This window comes from Paramisgurnus dabryanus, chromosome 10, assembly GCF_030506205.2.
Source record: "Paramisgurnus dabryanus chromosome 10, PD_genome_1.1, whole genome shotgun sequence".
In the NCBI taxonomy this organism is placed as follows: domain Eukaryota; kingdom Metazoa; phylum Chordata; class Actinopteri; order Cypriniformes; family Cobitidae; genus Paramisgurnus; species Paramisgurnus dabryanus.
This window is the reverse complement of record NC_133346.1, coordinates 4,614,838-4,634,990: the sequence shown is the minus strand read 5'-3', so window position 1 is coordinate 4,634,990 and position 20,153 is coordinate 4,614,838. Positions and strand designations below refer to the sequence as shown.

At 37.0% G+C, this 20,153-nt stretch overlaps 5 protein-coding genes across 8 annotated transcripts; 2 read left to right on the top strand and 3 right to left on the bottom strand.

Moving 5' to 3' along the window:
- Positions 1-230: 230 nt before the first annotated feature.
- Positions 231-4,358, bottom strand: ess2 (ess-2 splicing factor homolog). Of its 2 annotated transcripts, none has more exons than XM_065261886.2 (10): positions 3,942-4,358; positions 3,240-3,408; positions 2,979-3,065; positions 2,573-2,742; positions 2,357-2,474; positions 1,761-1,891; positions 1,573-1,675; positions 1,258-1,367; positions 1,038-1,153; positions 231-879 (listed from the first exon to the last, which is right to left on the bottom strand). In XM_065261886.2, the coding sequence occupies exons 1-10, from the start codon at positions 4,068-4,070 to the stop codon at positions 603-605; spliced, it is 1,410 nt and encodes a 469-aa protein (XP_065117958.1). In that variant the 5' UTR covers positions 4,071-4,358; the 3' UTR covers positions 231-602. The 2 variants fall into 2 exon arrangements, with proteins under 2 accessions (XP_065117958.1, XP_065117967.1); XM_065261895.2 differs by having other exon boundaries at positions 2,573-2,736.
- Positions 4,359-4,603: 245 nt separating this feature from the next.
- stambpa (STAM binding protein a) lies at positions 4,604-9,103 on the bottom strand. Its single transcript, XM_065261903.2, has 10 exons — positions 8,936-9,103; positions 8,514-8,728; positions 7,997-8,072; positions 7,804-7,899; positions 6,713-7,085; positions 6,473-6,597; positions 6,133-6,270; positions 5,932-6,044; positions 5,737-5,836; positions 4,604-5,639 (listed from the first exon to the last, which is right to left on the bottom strand). The coding sequence occupies exons 2-10, from the start codon at positions 8,714-8,716 to the stop codon at positions 5,583-5,585; spliced, it is 1,281 nt and encodes a 426-aa protein (XP_065117975.1). The 5' UTR covers positions 8,717-8,728; positions 8,936-9,103; the 3' UTR covers positions 4,604-5,582.
- Positions 9,104-10,262: 1,159 nt separating this feature from the next.
- Positions 10,263-13,317, bottom strand: dusp11 (dual specificity phosphatase 11 (RNA/RNP complex 1-interacting)). 3 transcript variants are annotated; one of them, XM_065261919.1, is made up of 10 exons: positions 13,253-13,317; positions 12,959-13,027; positions 12,804-12,879; positions 12,567-12,698; positions 12,327-12,450; positions 12,050-12,110; positions 11,889-11,935; positions 11,695-11,770; positions 11,449-11,613; positions 10,263-11,266 (listed from the first exon to the last, which is right to left on the bottom strand). In XM_065261919.1, the coding sequence occupies exons 2-10, from the start codon at positions 12,991-12,993 to the stop codon at positions 10,939-10,941; spliced, it is 1,044 nt and encodes a 347-aa protein (XP_065117991.1). In that variant the 5' UTR covers positions 12,994-13,027; positions 13,253-13,317; the 3' UTR covers positions 10,263-10,938. The 3 variants fall into 3 exon arrangements, with proteins under 3 accessions (XP_065117991.1, XP_065118001.1, XP_065117983.1); XM_065261929.1 differs by having other exon boundaries at positions 12,959-13,024; positions 13,253-13,309; XM_065261911.2 differs by lacking the exon at positions 13,253-13,317 and having other exon boundaries at positions 12,959-13,242.
- Positions 13,318-14,015: 698 nt separating this feature from the next.
- Positions 14,016-16,863, top strand: LOC135739404 (caspase-3-like). Its single transcript, XM_065257672.2, has 4 exons — positions 14,016-14,319; positions 14,956-15,119; positions 15,215-15,347; positions 15,421-16,863. Exons 1-4 carry the CDS (start codon positions 14,109-14,111, stop codon positions 15,735-15,737), a joined length of 825 nt encoding a protein of 274 aa, XP_065113744.1. The 5' UTR covers positions 14,016-14,108; the 3' UTR covers positions 15,738-16,863.
- Positions 16,864-17,543: 680 nt separating this feature from the next.
- Positions 17,544-19,811, top strand: LOC135739412 (caspase-3-like). Its single transcript, XM_065257684.2, has 4 exons — positions 17,544-17,823; positions 18,797-18,960; positions 19,058-19,190; positions 19,271-19,811. Exons 1-4 carry the CDS (start codon positions 17,610-17,612, stop codon positions 19,594-19,596), a joined length of 837 nt encoding a protein of 278 aa, XP_065113756.1. The 5' UTR covers positions 17,544-17,609; the 3' UTR covers positions 19,597-19,811.
- The last annotated feature ends 342 nt before the right edge of the window (positions 19,812-20,153 follow it).

The window sequence follows — 20,153 nt, the reverse complement described above, 5'->3', positions numbered from 1 at the left end:
GGAACACGCTGCACCCTTAGACTCACATGGAAAGGTCAAACGAAGGGTGCTGTTAAGATCACTTAACAGAACTTATCTCTGAAATATTTATTTGTTAGCGGTCTCGCGCCATTAAATTTGCTCATGACCACTTCATGACCACTTTACCCACACAGTTATGAAATCTGAAAGGTTTTAGATTGAAACGAGGAAATATATTAGTAACAATAAGGAATCTAGGAGACATAATGTTCTGAAATATCAAGCACAATGTTCTAAATGCTCTTTAATGTGAAATATTGTCAATTTCAAGATGTGTGAAATTCAAGAAAAAGCAAAGACTCAAATGTTTCATCTTTTACAACAGTTCATAAAAAGTAAAGATCTGATATTCAGATGTATTCAACTAAAACAAAACTCTGGAGCATTCTCGATGGAAAGTAAAGTCTTAAAAGCCTGTTTTGTATTTACAAAAAAACTAAAATATTTGTAAAAACTGTACACGTTTAACTGTACACATTTCCCATTCAAAATTAAACAAATCAAGGTCCACAGCTTAAATACAAGCAACAAATATTTCACGCTATCCATTTCAGTCTTGTAAAGTCTACGCTTGTGTTGCTTCAGAAATAATCCACAGCTTTCTTCCGTTTGGGGAGTAGTAAAAGATTATCCGTAATGGAAGCTGGGTCCTGGGTCGCCGGTGTTCTGGATTTACTGGGCGTCGGTGTGCCGGAGGGTGTGGCCGGCCCTCCGAGCGGAGTCTTGGAGCCGAGGTGTGATGGAGATGGGGTGTAGCTCGCCCTGAGGGCTTTATCTGTGTATTTGCTGGATGACCTGTTTACAAGCCGCTGCAGGGCAGGAGACAACGCTGCTGGGCTGAGTCCCTTTGGAGTGAGGCTGTAAATATCACGATAAAAAAAAGAAGTTACAACCACATCACATGAATCATATATGTATCATCTAATTTTTTTATCTTCATGCACACCTAAATTCCTATTTAATATAAGCATACATGACGGTTTACGTGCTATAGTTTATTTTTCTTGCTTCCATACCTTGCAAGATTCTCTGTGGCTTTGCGCAAGGCTTCCTGCTTCTTTGCCCTGTTTTTTGCTGCAGCCTCATTGGCCATTTTCAATCCCAAACGCTCTCTTCTCCCAGGCTCTGGAATCTAAGAGCCATAAAAATAATCTTTATTGTGTGCTTAAACGGCCTCGAATATTATAAATATTATACACAAGTATATAAATATGATATGTTAGAAATAAAACATACCTTGAACGAAGGACCGTGACCTCTCTCCACAAGAGGTGTATCTGAACCATCTAGACGAAAAGGGGTGCTTTCAATTTCACCCCACGTCATCAAAGGTGACTCCGCGACACCTTGAGGACAAAAAAAGAACCATTTGAGAAAGTAGGACACACCAGCAACCATTTTTAGAAATATGTTACTTACATAAAACTTAAAAGTTTAAATGCGAACATACTTGAGCTTTAACTTTTGTAGATACGTTTACATAGCATACATGTTTGTTAACTAAACTTAAACTATATGCAAAAATCTAAGTAATACACAAATAAAACTCACCAGGAGCAGGGGAGGGTTCTCGCTCGTATCCATATCCGTTTACTTTGGCCGGTTCGTGAGGAAGGAGCTCTTTGCCGTCTGGACCAACCTTGCCTTGTTTAAACTAGAAAGATAGCAGAGGAGATGAATACGTATGCAATATAAGTTTAACTGATTTATAGTTATGTGCAGAATAGATTTAGATGTACCTGTGCATTAAGAGCGGCAGCTTGCTGGAGCTGAGATTTGTTCAGGGCTTTACAAAAGGGGTCACCATCAAACCTTGTGTTTTTGTACAGAACTTCACGTGGCTTTTTGAAAAGCGTGTCGTCCCTTTCGCCTTTTGGAGGAGAACAGAAACACATGAGTGTACAGTATCGCTCTCTGCCTATTAAAGGTGCTGTGTGTAGATTTTAGCAGCATCTAGTGGTGAGATTGCGAATTGCAACAAACGGCTCAGTCTACAACTGGTTTTAAAATGCGTCTTGGTCGATCAGACCACAAGTGAATGATGCTAAATACAGGTGTAAACGGGGTGTGAAACGTTTTAAGCTCATCCTCTTTCGACTTTGTCTGGAGCCCTGTTATGTATATTATATTGCATTTCTGTCAATAGACCCTCCATAAATTGTTACTGCACCTTTAACTTTTGATTAGGGATGATAATGTATTGCAATATAATCATTGCAATGTTCCCAATGATACTTCAATCTTTCTATCACGGTGCAAAATATGCAGAATATTTGACATATCACCACCTCAAGGTATTAACAGACAAACAGAAATAATCCCTAGGAAACTTTACCTTCTGGGTAGTACATTAGCGCGTTTTTGGCCTTATACTGCCATGTTTCCAAGCCGGCTTTTGTGCATTCAAGCGCCTGCTGCTCTGTGGATGGAAGAGCGAGGTTCTTCTCATGTCTCTTTAAACAGAACAAAACAAAAATGGTTTTAACGCCCGGTACTTAAAACAATAAACGCACTAATAAAAGCTAAAGGCGATGTATTATTGTGTTTGTACCTCTTTGAATTCATCCTCTGCCTCATACAGCCATGCATGTCTCAGTTTGTTCTTGTCTTCTGCCAGCTCCATTATCTGCTCAAAGGAGGCGTTATCCTCACTCGTGTTTTTGGCAAGAAAACGATCCAGGGATGGAAGTTCCTTCTCCTGTACCTTTCCACCATCTTTTCCTAAAACACAATTAAAATTTGTATGTCTCAAAGCTTTAAAGGAGTAGTCCACTTTAAAGATGGGGTCCATTGACTTTTCATAGTAGGACAAAAATATACTATGGTAAGTCAATGGGCCCCATCTATAAAGTGGACTACTCCTTTAAGGTAATCATCATAATACAGCAATTTTACTATTATGATGGGGTATAATTCGATATTCAAAGGTGGGACTTCTTGTTTATTCACCCGCTTACCATCCTCATCGGCTCTCGCTCCTCTGTGTTTGCATGAGGGAGATGCACTGTGAGCATCAGGGGTCTCAAATGTTGAAGGCGTAACATCTGGGTGGTAAAAATTTTTTTTTTAAACAATTATGCTCTCAAATGTTTGAGCAGAGAATCACTCCTGTGCATAAGCCACTAACAGTGACCACCATTATTGTAAATTAAATATTGATTTTACTCACAAGATCCACTACTAGAACATATTAAAGGAAGAACAGAAATATTGCTTACGTGGCACATAGGTGCGTGGGGTGTATTTAGCCATCGCAGACCCATATTTGATGGCTATCTCTCTCATTCGCTCCAGATCTCCATTTTCCTCTGCTTCCAGATAATCCTTCTGTGCTTGAAGTTTAGAGACATCTGGGAAAAAGTCCCTCTGAATGATCTGCTCCAAATTCTTAAAAAAAAGTTTGGTTTTGCAAATAAAGAAATGTGCATCACATGTTTTCAGCAGACACATATGACCAAATCTGTCAACGATAAACAAAACTGTTGGGTAAACTTTAGAAAAGTTTTGATGATCAGGGTTTGTAAAGGGCATATTTATAAAAAAAATAAAAATAAAGACAGTTCTGTCAAATAAAGTTAAATATTTTACAATCCAGTGCACGCAAGAAAAAATATTGTAATATTTTTAGTATTAACTATAGTAAAAGTCCTAGATCCTAGGTGTTACTATAGGGCTTACTATAGTAAATGCACAACTATACTACAGTATTTACTATAGTTGATCAATTCACTATAGTTAATACTACTGAGTACTATGACGTACATTGTAAATTAATACTATACAATAGTATACATTGTGTAGTATGTAATATGTAATATACTATACTACAGTAAACTACAATTGGCTACCGTTTACTATGGTAAATACTAAAGTATATTACACATTATATGGGGGTAAATCACTATTGTATACTGTCTTACCTCTATATATTGATCTTCATCCAAAATTTTCCTCTTTATCTTCTTCTTCTCCTCATCCACGGGGTTCCTGACAGCTACTGTACCCACATCAGACTTTAAACTCAAAGCTTTCTCTTTACACTCCGTCATATTTTATATGAATATTTACAATCCTTCTTTTAAATGATTTAAAAAAATTACGTAAGATTCTGTTGACGTTAGCCTGGCGTACAGCTAACGTTAAATAAGTCACAATACAATGTATTTTACCGTCTCCTTTGTTTACGAAACCTCGTTTTGCTACACTTTTAATGTTGACACGGACACGTTTTCACGAATAAAGAACGGAATGCACATTTTAACCCACAACAACAATGGCAGATTTTAATGAACGTCGTCGGGTCGCACGCAGCAAGTGCGTTCTTCTTCTTTGGTTCATTCTCGCTAGACAACACTGCAGCGTGACTCAGTACTGCCCCCTTTTGACAAGCGACAACAGCTGCGCGTTATTTTTACCCCGTTTACAATCCTGAAATTACGTCGTGATAATGTAATTAATTATCACGACTTTAACCCTTATGCACACTTTGTAATATACGAAAACCCATAGCTGCTCAAACAGTGATATATTTGTCTTCACATCACAGTGAACTTTCTTTGGTATTTTGTTTTTATTTTGAAACTGAAATCATTTGACCACTTCTCATACGTGCAATAGCAAGAATGCTGTTTTTCAAAGCATTTGATAAAATCTCAAGTGAAGCTATTTGCATTGGACAAAATGTTAAGAAAGAAGCAAAAGTAAATTTATAGTGTGATTATTTATATACAGTCAATTATAAACAACACAGATACAGAGGTGTTTGTCTCAGTGTTATGGATGCATCATAAATAGAGCAACAGTAAATAGTGTGGGTGAAAGAAAACAGAGCTAAAGAGGATTTTATAACTGTTGCTTATAATCATCTGCTATCCTGTTAACAGTCTGATAAATATAATAATAACAGCAATGCTTTCTTGGCTGTTCACATAAAAGAGCAGCTTTGGCAAACAAAAGAGCAACAAACATTGGTGCATGTGAACAGTCCCATACTGGTACACTTACAGTGTGATATTAAAAGATAAAAGTGCTTAGCAACTAAAGCATCGTATAATAATGACATTTTTGATATAATGACAGGCAAAAATGTACGGATGAGAGAGTTTTTAAAGAGACAGAAGTTTCATTGACATTTCCAGAAGCCAATCTGTCTAAAACTGCAATGGCATCTTAACAACACAAACAGCTAAAGCATTTCTAAAACTAAAAACATCTGCATGTTTAACCACAGACCAATAGCAAGTCAATGGCTTACGTGATCCTGCACATGAGCCATTGCATTTCACCTTCACCATTTTAAAAGGATTAAATAAGGAATGACAAAACACTGCAAAGGTTACTTAAAACTGTTTAAAGGTGAAGTGTGTATTTTTGCGATACCAGGGGCAATTAAACCAGATAAATGAAATCTGTGCACAGGGTGATAAAATGTGACAAAAGAAGCCTGCGGCGATGTTCAGCGTAACACTTCATTTCACCCATGGAGAGATTTTCTTGGCAAGTTTGTGTGTTGCCGTGATGTCTGGAGCAAAGGCACGTATTCTGAAGCAGCAGTGTTGACTTTACCGCAAGTCCATCACGGTCACACTTCCATCGGTAATAATGGTGTGTCGGCTAGCCTGAGACATATATAATATATAGATTTAACAAACTGCATCCATAGTATAAACAGACATGTATATAATAAAGAATAGGAATAAATTATAAAGCACTCACGGAGAAGAGCGGAGGCTCCTTTGGATGTGGGTGGAACCCTCTTTGTTTGCAGGAAGAGATCTCATCCATCCCAAAGTCCGTTAGACTAAAATAGCCCGTCCTGAAACAACATCACATCCCTTTGAATCGAATCATTACTTTGACATTGCTAGCACAATGTTCTAGTTGAGCTACAGGAAGGTGGCTGACACTTACTCATTAAATTTAGGTGAGCACACGATGGCTATGGACTCGGGAAGCATCATTTGGTAAGAGCAGTGTGTGTGCATGTCCACACTGGACAAAAAGGCTGTCTGGGTGGGGTGAGTCTATCATAAAAATAATATTGATTATTGTCAGGGCACAAAATGACATTATGTGTAAACCAAGTGGATACGGATACAGAAATGACCCTACATGGATCCAGCCCAGTGTAATGAGGTCATTCTGATCCTGGATCAGGAAAAGTTCCTCTTCATTCTCTGTGTCACAGTAGTCTGGACCGCCACACTGTTTGGGAACGATCACGTGCGTCACTGTAAAAGCGTTTTTCATCTGCAAGAGGCAAGCAAACAATATTGGCTTTGTTTAGAGAAAAACAGTGTGATCGTATTTATGCATTTAGTGCATTCAAGCTATACAATTTTATCAGTATGCATGTTCTCTGGGATTAAACCCATGACCTTTACGCTGCTAACTCATTGCTCTACTAAGTGAGCAACAGGAACACATCAAACCCATATCACTGTGACCATACCAGCTTGCCACAGAGAATCCCACAGGTCTCCACCCCTCGTGCTGTGTTGGCATCTGCCAGCTTTAAAAATTTCTGGCACAGCTCGGCAGGAACGGAGAGCTGCCGCAAGCCGTTTATCAAAACACCTAAGTGCAAAACACACAATATAAGTAACAATAACGCAAAACCACCGCAAGTCCTTTAATGGTGGCCTCAAATGGCTGTGTTGAATGTGTGAATATTTGGATGGAGGGCTCTTACTATGTCCTGCACTGACTGATACAGCCGGCTTCAAAGAGCGATCGAACGCTGGAAACCCCGGAAGGCTAGAAGTTGGAGATACATGGTTTTGAGTTCCAGCAGCCGGCGCTGGTGTTGAGAACGAAGCTTGTGGAGGTCCACGTACATCAGTCACCAGGAGATCAACGGGAAAAGTTGGTGATTTTGGCGGGCCGAACTCCTGAACGATCCTCCGCCGCTCCTTCTCAAGTTCTTGCTTGCGGATCATCTCCTCGAATGCGATGAGCTGCTCCTGCTCGCGCTGACGCTGCTGCAGCTCGGCCTGTTTCTGTCGCTGGGCCTCCAGCTCCTGCTGCTTGATCACGTCTCGAGCCTGGGCCTCCTGCTCGATTCTCTGCCAGGATTCACACGCATTGGTAAATAAAAATTGTACAGCAAATCCTGATCGCTTGAGTCATTTAGATCAATTACAACACCCATGAGTACAAATTTAGGCTGTAAACACAACAGTACCACACATAGACTACCCACAATTCATTCAAAGACCATCTGTATGATTTATATACAAAAAATGGCAGCACATGGGCCAATATTCCTCCACCATTTTTTAAATGTAGCAAATTTAGATGAGCTATCCCTAAAGCGACCATAACACAAAAATAAACCATGTTTGGCAGCTTAACATGTCAGTCTGATGGCCTCTTTTCGCCTAAAGGGGGTCAAACACCGGATGCGCAGCTCAGCGCCCCGCCATGTTGAGTCGCGTATAGGACAACTCTGAGGTATCGTAAACTGGAAGTGCACGTTAAATAGCGCGAGCATCGTCAGATAGCGTCTACGTCAAAATGCAAAATATACGGTAGCAGCAAATGTTAATCGTTAATGATTTGGGACAAACATGATGTTATTTAATGTTAAACTATGCGAGTGGCGCGACAGGGATTTGTGCAACTTCCTGAGTCGTAGCTGGGCGGCGCGGACAGGCGCCACCTGTCGGCGCTGGTGTGCGTATACTCATAGAAAACAATGTTTTCGACTTTTTTTGAACGCCGCAGCACTGAGCTCCGCGTCGGGTGTGCAACCCCCTTAAGTTTGCAATTCTTTGGACTCACCTTTTGGACAAGTTGTTCTGCATATTCCTTCTCATACTGCTTAAGAAGCAACATTTTCAGCTCCTCCGCTTTTGGAAAGGCGATTTCCTTTAATTTCTGCATAAAAAATAAACATTGTAGTTAGTACAAGAAGCACATTCTTATGTCTCATGAAGTTTAAAGTGGTCAATTTTTTCCAAATATTTCATCCTACCCTCATTGTTTCTTTCTTCTCAGGAATGTTGGCTGTTTTATATTCACGATGTTTAGGAAGTTTTTCAATAAATAACCTAACGGGAAATAAAACATATTTCAATTTTTTATACAGCAGCTTTTATACAGAAATTACATCTAAATATTTCTAATTTCTTGAGAAACTTCCCTACTGAAAAATCCAGCTAAGACCAGGATAAGCTGGTAGCTGTTTTTTCCTGGTGTAAGGTGGCAGTAGCTGGTTTAAGTTGGTCCTCTCATCCTGGCAAAGCTGATCAAGCTGGTGGGTCAGCTGGTCTTCCAGCTTAAAAAGTGACCAAAACACAGCTAGACCAGCTTGCTACACCAGGAATACCAAGCTGGGAGACCAGCTAAAACAAGTTCACTGGATATAGCTGGATTTTTCAGTAGGGTTGTTTCCAACATCAGGAAAGAAAAGTGAATCTGATGTGATGTAGCAAAGTCATTGAATCTGATGGGAATTCACCAACATGCGTAAAGCACCTGGTTTGACTTACGTTATGTACTTATTGTAAAGAACAAACGCATGCTCTACGTTCCCCTCCTCGGCATAGATGTTTGCCATTCGGATGATCTCCATTCCCGAACGGAAGTATCGTCGGGGCGGCACATCTTCGCTGACGTCCACAGAGCTCCCGAGCTTGGTGAGGGCACGCACCCTCTCATCAGAGGAAAGACTGCAATCATTGTGCTCGGTCATGATGTATCCTGCCTGCACATAAAAAAGCCAGTTTATAATATGTGAAAAATAAAATGTCTATTTTGGGCTACTGTACAACGTAGACTGTTATATGCCTGGAAGTGTAGATTTAACTTTCACGTTTACTCAATGAAATTGGCACCACCCATATGTGACAGGCCAGCAGCGAAAACAAAGACAGTATAATGAGTCTCGGATCAACGAAAACAACTTTCTTACCTTCTTACAGGCACTCCTTTATGTTTTTAGTGACGATTTGGTGTGTTTATCTAAAACAACAAACGTATCATATTTACGCACGGTTGAAAGAAAGGCTTGTTTATTTCCACATTGGTTGTGATATCAGCGCTCTTCCTGCATCGTTTAATGCTCCGCCCACTTCACTCAGCTGACGATGACGCAATGATCAGACCTGGCCAATCGTGAGCACGTTGATCGCTGATGGCTGATTTAACCTGTACCCATGGTTACTGTGTATGTTGCACCAAAGTAATAATAAAAGAAAATTATAATTACATATATTTTTATTCATAATAATATAAATAGTTTTATTTATATTGCAATATTTCATGCAAACACGCATTTTTTTTTATAGTAAACGCATTTAGATTTCAAAATTCATCTGTGATGATTAACGTAAGTTACAGGGTTGGTTTCCCGGACAGGGATTAGTTTAAGCCAGTACTACACCTTAGTTTACTTAGGAAATATAACTAGTTTAAAAAAAACCTGCCTTACTAAAAACATTACGTGTGTGAATTTTGAAGCGAAACAGAGGGCACTGATGTATTTTAGGTAGGGCTGTCAAAAGATTAATCACGATTAATTGCATACAAAATAAAAGTTTGTGTTTGCATAATATATGTGTGTGTGTGTGTGTGTGTGTAATTCTTATGTAAAAACACATAAATAAATACACACATACATTAAAGAAAAACATTATTCATGTACATTTTTTATTTATTTATATATAACAGAAAATATATCTATCGATCTATCTATCTATCTATCTATCTACACACACACACACACATATATTTACATTTACAATAATTACACACAGTGCACACACATATATTATGCAAAAACAAACTTTTATTTTCTATGCGATTAATCATGACTAATCTTTTGACAGCCCTTATTTTAAGATATGTGTCAGTGCAAGTTTTCAGTCTGGACAGCTCTTACATTTATTTTAGTCTAGGACTAGTCTAATCCCTGTCCGGGAAACCGCCCCATAAACTTTTGTTGAACACAGAGCTAATGTTTTTGATATAATCCAAAAGTCTATAAAAAATTAGGGCTTTATAGCGAAGGAACCAGTGCCCTTCTAACTTCCGAGGTTGGCCTACAAAAATACATCATCCCTGTGGCACTCTATCGTAAAGAAAAGTATGTGAAAATATAACCTTAATATCTTTAATATTGACTGAGTAAGACAATTTCAAAGATTGAAATCAATGTAAAATCAAGGATTTAGCCTGGATTCACGGGTCACATTTTTTGAATCCCTGAAAAAACATATTGCAAAATTTTGATATACCTCATGGGTAAATGACCTTTATTTGAGTTAGATGTTCTAAATATTTATAATCTTATCATAATCTTTCAACCCTCTCTCTAGGTATCCAAAACACAACTGGCAAACCAATACATGTCAAAGTATTTCAACTGCTAAAATAAATAAAACATGCAAAAAAACCTTTGATAATAAAACAACTTTAAATAGCACTTTAGTGTCTAATATTTAAAATACATGATATGGCTGTCCAGTTTTATCCAAATGAGTCCAAACACTCTTTAGTGCCAATCTGAATATCATTTTTATAAAAAAATAATGACCATAATATTTACCTCATTAAATCAGGCTTAGTTTTAATGTTTAAAACAAGGTTTGCACTCAAGGGCATAAACAACATAGATTAGGCCTTCTTAAACAAACAGGTGGGTATATGATACCAGGGTATATGATCTAGCAGAAGCTCTTCCAAAATGCATGTTGTAACAGAGTAACAAGTAAAAATATATAAAAACTCCCTAACCAACATATCACACTTGTCATCTGGCAAAACCCAATAAAAGAGCAAATCTCAACCAATTTCAAAGACAGCATCCATTTACTCAACCAAGTAAAAAACATAATTCCTTCACAGAAACAATGGAATTGCAAGAGCCATTCCAGTTTGTGTTTAAAAAGCAACTCAGTCCAGTGGGTTTGGCGATTATTGAAAGTTTCCCGTGTTTTTTGGTCCTTTTTTACCTCTATGTCGATGTTTTCTGTGGGGCCCTGACTGGTTTCTCACAGGTCCCCCTGGGGGGAAAGGCAGGGGATGTCTATTTGGGTCCTGCCATGGCTGACCAAACCTGTAGGCAGGCAGTGGGGGTGGATATGGGAGCATAGGACCGGAGTTGCCCCCTCTATACCTCTGGTTGGGAAAAGAAGGTCTCATAAGTCTCGTTTCTGGAGGTGGAGTAGGAAACAAGGGGGGACGGAGGGGCTGTCGCTGTGGGGGTGCGAACCGCATCATGTCATTCCTTTGGGGAAACGGGCTGAGGGGGGAAATGAGATGAGAGTGTGAGAATGTTAAATGAACACAAGTCAACGTGGCATTGCATTGCAAGTCAAAATGGATATTCAATGGAGCAGATAAAATAGCAGGTCGGGCACAATAGCACTTAATTTGTCAGAAATAATGCATGATATCTGTACAATCATTCGATAGGCGCCTTACACAAATTGGTGCTGGCGTCCTCTGTGGGCCTGTGGATGAGATTGCTGACCACTAAAAGGAGCATGATGGTAATGTTGATCACTTCGATGAGGATGACTGAAATCATCTCTCAAGCTGAGGCGTCCCACATCAGGTTCTTGTTCTGGTACCTCTATTCCCACATTACTGCATCAAGGATAAATATTTAATTTAATGCAATGATAATATCATCCAATTTCATGTGTATATTACGACAGAAGATCTTACCTTCTTTTGGGCCCAGCAGTCAAGTCATCAAGATAGTTTTGCCTTTCTATTGAGTGACCCCTTGATGCATTAAACACTGGAAGACATTATCCAATTATTCAAATTATTCACTTTATTCGAATGATAATATGGTAAGCTTACAGGGTGTGGTCAAAGATGACATCATGCGTTGTTTTTAAAGTGAGTACACTTACAATTTATCGCTTTTCTGGGCTCCATCCCATCAACATCAATAAGGTATCTATGACACAGTATTTAACATTAACTGGATGAAATATCTGATCTACAGACCTACTTGCACTTGAACGCAGTACGCATATTTATCAACTAACAATAAGCAAATGAGTTTACTTACCGACATACAAGATAGCCAGTGCGATTTAAACCATGCGTGCAATGAACACCAATCAGCTTATCTGATAAAAAAGAGTTTTTACATTTAGGAACAAAGGAGGAAATAGGATATAAAAATACCCATGTACATGTGAACTAAGCCTTAAGTAAAGATCAAATATTCATTTATTTGTTTCATATGCAAACCCAGCATTTCTAAACCCATCTTGGACACAAAATAATTTTTTTTTAGTTTAGTAAATATATGGCAGGACTTCTGCAACAAAACTCTAACTTACCATTACTTTCATTCTCACGTAGAAAATGTCTGACAGCTTTCTTGAAGCTGAGAATTGTGGCATCGTCTGGCACTTCATGTCCTGCTGTGAAAATCTTCATGTAGTGTAGCGTGTCTGGCAAATCCTAACATGAACAAAACCACACAGAGAGTTTGTGTGTCTTTGTTTTGTCAAGCTAAATTGTCCAGCAGTGAAGATATATAGTTTTAGGGAATATGATTATAATATGTGAAGTTCTACCTCAACTTTGTAGTAGCGAGTTGTGAAGGTAAGATCAATGATGAGCCCCAATTCCTGCCCATCCTTTTCCAACATGTGCACAAGATCAAAAGGTCCAAAGGCTTCCAATTCTGTTAAACGATACATCAGAGACTACAAAGGAAAGAATAAATATAAACATTCAAATATAAAATAATAAATATAAACAAACATATATAGGATCAATACATAAGATAACATAAGGTAAAATCAAACAACCTTTTTTAGGGGAACTTTGAAGGCAATAAAACGTGTTCCTGGGATCCGTTTACCCACTGCTGTATAGTCTGTCCACCTACAAGGGACACACAATTTTGTTAACACTCTTTAGCTTCAGTTTAGTCAATTAACTACCTTGACTAATTTAAACTAACCTGTCAGGAATTCCATTTTTCTTCTTTGGAGGCATCTTTATAGCTGTATTGGATTTAATATCTGCTCTGCTGAACATAATATTAAAAAATGCCTCCAATCAATGGTTTAAACATAAGAGTAACACATACAAATCTTACATCACAGTCACAGCTCGGTTTCACTTTCACTCAGACAAAAACAAACCTCAGGTTTTAATCATTTTAAATATCTGAAGTGTTGCAAAATTCCGGCATTGACAGAAATAATTCATAAGTTAAATAATAAATAACTGTAACTGTTAAATATCTATTCACCTCTGTAGGATTCTGCCACTTCCACGTTACACACGCGTGTCCGGCACCTGTGACGTCATTCTTCTGCTCTTGCTCCGCGAGCTCTGCTGCCACCTCAGGCCGGGAGGTGAAAATGCATCCCACCCGCAACAGAGTCAAACTTTTAAAATTAATGAATAAATGAATGAATACTGGAACACAACACGACACTTTTCAAGACTCTCCATTGCATTAAAAGATTTCAATCAAATGATATGAATTAAAATAGCATGAGATTAAAATAACTTCAATTTACACCTAAACATGATGGTTGGGTAAAATATGAACAAACCTAACTTTGTATGTATATATAAACCCTTATAGGTTTGTTTTGAAACCAAAATGCTTGTTTGGTCAATATGGATATGTTTTAGGCTTATTTAAATCAACACTTTAGTCTGTCCATATTTTATCCAACTATGAACCCAGCATTTTTTAGAATATTAATGTGTTTACTTTGCAAAACAATAAAAAAAATCACACATTAAAATAAATTATACATAAATAATTGAAAACAAAAATCAGAATTAAACCTTCAAATTACCAGCAAATAGAGGTGGCAAAGGTTTTTACCTGTATTTACAGGTTTCAAGTCATTTCCCATTTGAGTTATACAACTACTAGTAATGACACGACCTAAGCATTGCCCTGGAAATTCTCCAAATATGGCAAGCAACATCAGATTGACATGCAAATAAGGCTCATGGAGGCAGGTTCACACATGATGCTGACTGCATGAGACAGACTGTTAATGTAGACTCACCTAGTGAACGGACTTACATTATGCTTACGTAATTCGTAATAGCATTAGATTTCTTTGTTTGACAAAATAGAGAAGATGTTTGCTTGTAGATATCCAAAAGACAGTGTGAGAAACAGGGCATTAATAGTCTGTGTGGAACATTTTTATTCAGATGTGGATCTAATCCAGAGAAGAGGTGTAAAGAAAGACATTAAGAGACTTCACAAAATTCTCACCAAACTCGGTTTCTATGTCGTCATCAAAAAGGACATTGAAGCAGAAGAGATCTATGAAGCATTTAAAGCAGGTAATGTTTGCTTATGATATATTATATTTATATTTTATAACTTAATGTGTTATTTTTAACAAGCAATTTATGTTCTCCTATGAAACATGGATGAAGTTTAGTAATAAAATACTTTATGATAGGGTCAAAGTCTTTGTTTAAAATGCTAATTATAGTGTCAGCTATCAGCAAACACCTACTAAAACAAAACTGATCTCTGATCTGACCTCTTCTGCCCTGTTTTGTTTTTGCTGATTATGTTGCAATTAATTAAAACAGATGTTTCTTATTTTATGTGTTTTTATTTTTAATGTTAACCAGCACCATTCAATTCCTCCGCATCACGTGTGCACTTAGTTACCCAATGACTCAATCTCATGTTGGTTGGAAATCAAAGGTGTCAGTGGGTTTGAACGGAAAACATTGTGTAATTGTAAATCCGTCTTCAACCGTGTAAACATTGAAATGACAGCCTGTGTTTAGTTTTGGCTGTAGACAATGAATAATCTCTTTTAAAGACAAACATGCACAGACCCATTCAATTTAGATGCATTCATTATAATAAATTATTAAAACGAATTATTCATTATTTTTAATTCCTAAACATATCCGATTTATGTCATTTAACAAATTGAATGTGATATCTTTCATCCTCAGAAAGTGAGAAGGTGGTGAAAGAGTGTTTTGTGGGTATCATATCTAGTCATGGTGAGGATGGTGTTGTGTTTGGTGCTGATGGGAATCCTGCCAAACTGGCCACCATCTACAGCTACTTTGGATGTCCATCAATGGTGGGCAAGAATAAACTCTTCCTTATTCAGGTACAATAAACTCTTCTGATCTGAGCATATTGAACAATTTTAATAGTAAACATTATATCATTGAATGTTTGCGATTACTGTGACTTTTTGTACAGGCTTGTCGAGGTCATGCGCTGGATGGAGGTGTAGAAGTAGAGACAGATTCTTCATCCTCAGAGGAAGATGAGAGCATATCTGAGCTCTTTTCTATTCCCATCGACACTGCGGTTATGTATGCAACTCCACCAGGTCAGCTCTATGATCGGTTGCTGTGTTTTTTCTCATGAAACTAAAACACTCCTAATCATGCATTTGTTTATAGGTTACGCTGCATTCATGCATCCCCTGGGCTCGGTGTTCCTTCAGACCTTCTGTGATTTGCTGGAAATGGACGGAGGTCCAGATCTGGAGATCACACAACTAATGACTCGGCTGAACAACCAGGTGGCTTACAACTTCCAAGCAAGAGGGAAAATGTTGTGCGGTAAAAAGCAGATGTCATGCTTTGTGACACGATTTACAAGAGAGGTTTTCCCCTTTGTGGAGAGCAGGACGGAAGTAACAGAAGACCAGAGCTTGAACTTTCCTTCTAGACAGATTGTAAATGAACCAGAAAGGTCAAGGAGGATATTCAGCTGAAGATGATGTAACTGATACTGATTGTAAAGATTTTATTGGGTTTTATCTTGAAAAGACGTTCCTTAAGTCATCTAGCCTCATCTCATCTTTTGAGATTGATAACGAATCATGTGATGCAACATCACTTACGACACATCTGCAGTGGCTGGAAATGATTTGTGGGGAAATCTGTACTGTACTGATCTGTACTGTAACTGAGAACATTTACATTATGTTTTTGCCTTTTGTTGGTAGCACTTTACGGTTGTATTTGTTAATACATTAGCTAACATAAAATAACAATGAAGATACTTCTTGCATTTATTAATCTCTGTTCATATTAATTCTTGCATTTACGAATACATTTTAAAATCAAAAGTTGTAACTGTTAACATAAGTTACTGTACAATAAACTACTGTAACATGAATAATTGTACTGGCATTAACTAACATTAACAAAAAATTATAAATGCTAAAAAACTATATTGCTCATTGTTAGTTTACAACCTTATTGTAAAGTGTTACCCTTTTGTTTTTGTTTTTATTATAAACACATTATTCCAAACATATTTTAATTGTAGTTAAATAATATAGTAAATAATATAGTTTTGCTTGTATATATTTGGTAAAAATGTAACCAAAAATGGAAACTATTATTTGCTGAATTAAAAAATGAAATCAGGAGCTATAATCATCTATGTTTTGTTACAGGTTAAAATTAATTATTTTGCAAAATGCATTCAAATCATTAAACATCTGTTAACAATGCAAATGTTATAATAATGTATGGGCTGAACATATTCAAAACAAAATTGAAACGCAGGTTTTTCCCACCTGTATGTGACTCGGATTTCATCACGGTTGCCCTTTGCTCTTGCTATAGGCTATTTGCTGTATAAGGTGTGTACAAGATTGCACATTATGTACTTTTTCAACTACTCATGTGCTGCATTGTAAATCAAGGTGGATTTATCTGGATTGACACCAGACCAAAAAGTAGGATTTTAAGAGTTCACATCATGAGCTATTGGTCACAAACACGTCTGCCAGATTGCATCAAATAATATGAAAAGTGACTACTGCAACAGTATGCATGCTCCTGAAGTTGTTTTGCATGTTCAAAACATGGATTAAAAGATTTTTCTTGAGTTGAATTGCTCTTTAACAGATTAATAATAATAAATGCATTGGTTTAGAGTTTGGGAGGGGGGCAGGGGGGCACTGCCCCCCAGATCAGAAACAGTTATGATTTTGTACGAGGTATTACTGAAAGAGAATTATAAGAATTCATATTTTATTTGTCTAATCTTAATATTTTTAATGAGTAACAACAGCAAGTCTCCGCCTATGAATAAATGGATTTGAACAGTTATGCGTCACACAAAAAAAGACATAAATATAGAAACAAAAGACAAATACTGAGAAATAGAAATACTGCATATACTTTAACTCTTAAACTATTACTGCAGTGGATACATAACATTATGTATTTTATTTAGCATCATACCTACACACAACATGCAAAGCATTGCATCAGCAGCACAAAAGATTCTAGGTTCGGACCCAATTATACTAAATTATCTTTTTCTCAAATAGCCTACATCTGTGAGATTTCATGAATCAGCAAGTCATTGCAAGAGAAAATTCATACAAGCTTTAAAGTAATGGGTAGATAAAGATCAGATATTCACCGCCTGTCTCTGCATGGTCTGGGAACTGCCAGTATTACATAGCCCTGAATCACATGACACACCCAGTGAGGAAACTCTCCATATATGCTCGACATGCAAATGAGGCTCTTACATAACTTGACTATTGCTTAGACAGACTCTCTAGTAAACTGATCTTGAACTTCTGTTCACACAATACCCAGTGTTTGACAAAATAGAAACAATGTCTTCCTATCCTTTAACAACAAAAGAAAGTGTAAGAAACAGGGCATTAATTGTATCTGTGGAAAACTTTTATCCAGGTGTGGGTCTGAATCCACGGAGAGGTGCAAACAGAGACACCCGGAGACTCCACAAACTTCTCACCAATCTCGGATTCTCCGTAACCATCAAAATGGACATTGAAAGTGATGAAATCTATGAAGCTTTTAAAACAGGTAATGTGTGCCCACAATTATTTTTATTTATTTATTCGAATAATCTAAAACATTTGTAATTTTATTTTAAGATGAAATTCCTAAGAACTTATGTCTCATAAATTCATATGTTCTTTTTTTGGTTTTTCCATAAGAGCCTTTCTATACAACATGCCATATAAAATAATTTGGTAACACTTTACAATAAGGTTCATTAGTTAACATTAGGTAATGTATTAACTAACATGAACAAACCATGAGCAATACATTTGTTACAGTATTTATTCATCTTTGTTAATGTTAGTTAATAGAAATAAAGCTTTATTTGCTTGTTCATGTTAGTTCACAGTGCATTAACGTTAACAAAATTTTAATAAAAGTATTAGTAATTGTTGAAATTAACATTAACAAAGATGAATAAATGCTGTATAAGTGCAGTTCATTAGTTCATATTAATTAATGTAGTTAACTAATGTTAACTAATGAACCTTATTGTAAAGTGTTACCAATAATTTATAATTTTATTATTATGTGCAAAGTCCATTTTTTTGCTGATATAGGCTAATACTGTTTTAATACTGCTTTCGGTTATCAGCACTCATTTATCTTTGCTTTTTTGCTTATCTTTGCTTTTTGATACTGCCCTGTCATTGTTATTTTTGGGTGAATAAAAATTGTAAGTACTTATGCATCAGAAATATCAATACAACTCCCTAAAAGTATTTTTGCTGAAAACTGAAGACATACCTGTAAATGTTTTTGTCAGTGGATTTGAATAAAAGGCATTCTACCATTGTAAATCTGTTCTCATCCGAGTAAACTTGATCATGACAGCCATTGTATTTATCCACATAATTTTATGTTTGCACAGCCTGTATAACTTCTTTTAAAATACAGACAGGTCAAGAGAAAATAAATGAGACATATTTTCTGTACATTTAGTATTTAATATTTTGGGTTTTAACAAATTGTACATGATATCCTTCATCCTCAGAAAGTGAGAAGGTGGTGAAAGAGTGTTTTGTGGGTATCATATCTAGTCATGGTGAGGATGGTGTTGTGTTTGGTGCTGATGGGAATCCTGCCAAACTGGCAACGATCTACAGCTACTTTGGATGTCCATCAATGGTGGGAAAGAATAAACTCTTCCTTATTCAGGTACAATAAACTCTTCTGATCTATAAGCATGTTGAACGATTGTAATAGTAAATATTATATAATTAAATGTTTGCGATTACTGTCACTTTTTGTACAGGCTTGTCGAGGTCATGCGCTGGATGGAGGTGTAGAAGTAGAGACAGATTCTTCATCCTTAGAAGAAGATGAGAGCATATCTGAGCTCTTTTCTATTCCCATCGACACTGCGGTTATGTATGCAACACCTCCAGGTCAGTTTTATAATCGGTTGCTGTGTTTTTTCTCGCAAAACCAAAATATTCCTGACTAACGTTCACGTACTTGTTTGTAGGTTACTCTGCATTCCTGAATCCTCTGGGCTCGGTGTTCATTGAGACCTTCTGTGATTTGCTGGAAAAGGACGGAGGTCCAGATCTGGAGATCACACAACTAATGACTCGACTTAACCAACACATTGCTTACAACTTCCAAGCAAAAGGAAAAGATTTTGGGGGTAAAAAGCAGATGTCATGCTTTGTGACACGCTTTACCAGAGACGTTTTCCCATTCTTGAAAAGCAGGACAGAAGAAACAAAGGACCTGAGCTTGAACTTTACAGCCAGACAGCTTGTGAATGAACCGGAAAGGTCACGGACGAACTCCATCACTTTAGGATGATGTGATTGTAACCGTAAAGAGTTTGAAGGAGGAACTGTATTATCTTGGTGAAAATTTTCAAAAGGCTTGGATAGACAAATCTACCTAAGAGATTGATAAAGAAAACCAGATAAAGTGTATTGAACAGGGAAGTGGGGAAGCTGTTGGATGTAACCTGCACTTCGATTGAACTTCACAGGGAATTTACCTTATTGCTATACTATATTTATTTGTATATTATTACAAATGAACAAATTTTTGTTAATGTTAAACTTTTTATAACCATGATCATTTGCATGATCCAAGAAAAGAACAATAAGACATAATAATAAAGCAAACATTTTGAGCCGTATTTTTGTTTGAATTTTTTTTATCTTTGCTGACAATTAATTCAAATTTAATTCAAAATGAAACGGAAACAAAGATTATGCCCAGCTGTCTGTGACTCAGAAGTTATGGTCATTTATAGCCCTGATGTAATTAGTTTATGACACAGTATGCACTTTTGGAAGTAGGTGTAAGCGGTGTGTAAATTAAGGTGCACCTGTTGATCATAAATGTCGTCATGTTGACCCATG

Bases quoted from the DNA above. Each gene is read 5' to 3' on its own strand.
- stambpa (XM_065261903.2), bottom strand. From the start codon at position 8,716: ATGACCGAGCACAATGATTGCAGTCTTTCCTCTGATGAGAGGGTGCGT. The intron at 8,073-8,513 runs GTAAGTCAAACC...ATTTCCCGTTAG, and splicing joins CTTTACAATAAGTACATAAC to GTTATTTATTGAAAAACTTC. The intron at 7,900-7,996 runs GTAGGATGAAAT...TTTTTTATGCAG, and splicing joins AGAAGAAAGAAACAATGAGG to AAATTAAAGGAAATCGCCTT.
- LOC135739412 (XM_065257684.2), top strand. From the start codon at position 17,610: ATGTCTTCCTATCCTTTAACAACAAAAGAAAGTGTAAGAAACAGGGCA. The intron at 18,961-19,057 runs GTACAATAAACT...CTTTTTGTACAG, and splicing joins ATAAACTCTTCCTTATTCAG to GCTTGTCGAGGTCATGCGCT. The intron at 19,191-19,270 runs GTCAGTTTTATA...ACTTGTTTGTAG, and splicing joins TATGTATGCAACACCTCCAG to GTTACTCTGCATTCCTGAAT.
- LOC135739404 (XM_065257672.2), top strand. From the start codon at position 14,109: ATGTTTGCTTGTAGATATCCAAAAGACAGTGTGAGAAACAGGGCATTA. The intron at 15,120-15,214 runs GTACAATAAACT...CTTTTTGTACAG, and splicing joins ATAAACTCTTCCTTATTCAG to GCTTGTCGAGGTCATGCGCT. The intron at 15,348-15,420 runs GTCAGCTCTATG...ATTTGTTTATAG, and splicing joins TATGTATGCAACTCCACCAG to GTTACGCTGCATTCATGCAT.
- ess2 (XM_065261886.2), bottom strand. From the start codon at position 4,070: ATGACGGAGTGTAAAGAGAAAGCTTTGAGTTTAAAGTCTGATGTGGGT. The intron at 3,409-3,941 runs GTAAGACAGTAT...CTTTTTTTTAAG, and splicing joins ATGAAGATCAATATATAGAG to AATTTGGAGCAGATCATTCA. The intron at 1,892-2,356 runs GTAAAGTTTCCT...CTCCTCCAAAAG, and splicing joins GCTAATGTACTACCCAGAAG to GCGAAAGGGACGACACGCTT.
- dusp11 (XM_065261911.2), bottom strand. From the start codon at position 13,035: ATGTTCAGCAGAGCAGATATTAAATCCAATACAGCTATAAAGATGCCT. The intron at 12,880-12,958 runs GTTAGTTTAAAT...TGTCCCTTGTAG, and splicing joins AAAAATGGAATTCCTGACAG to GTGGACAGACTATACAGCAG. The intron at 12,699-12,803 runs GTTGTTTGATTT...TTTCCTTTGTAG, and splicing joins TCAAAGTTCCCCTAAAAAAG to TCTCTGATGTATCGTTTAAC.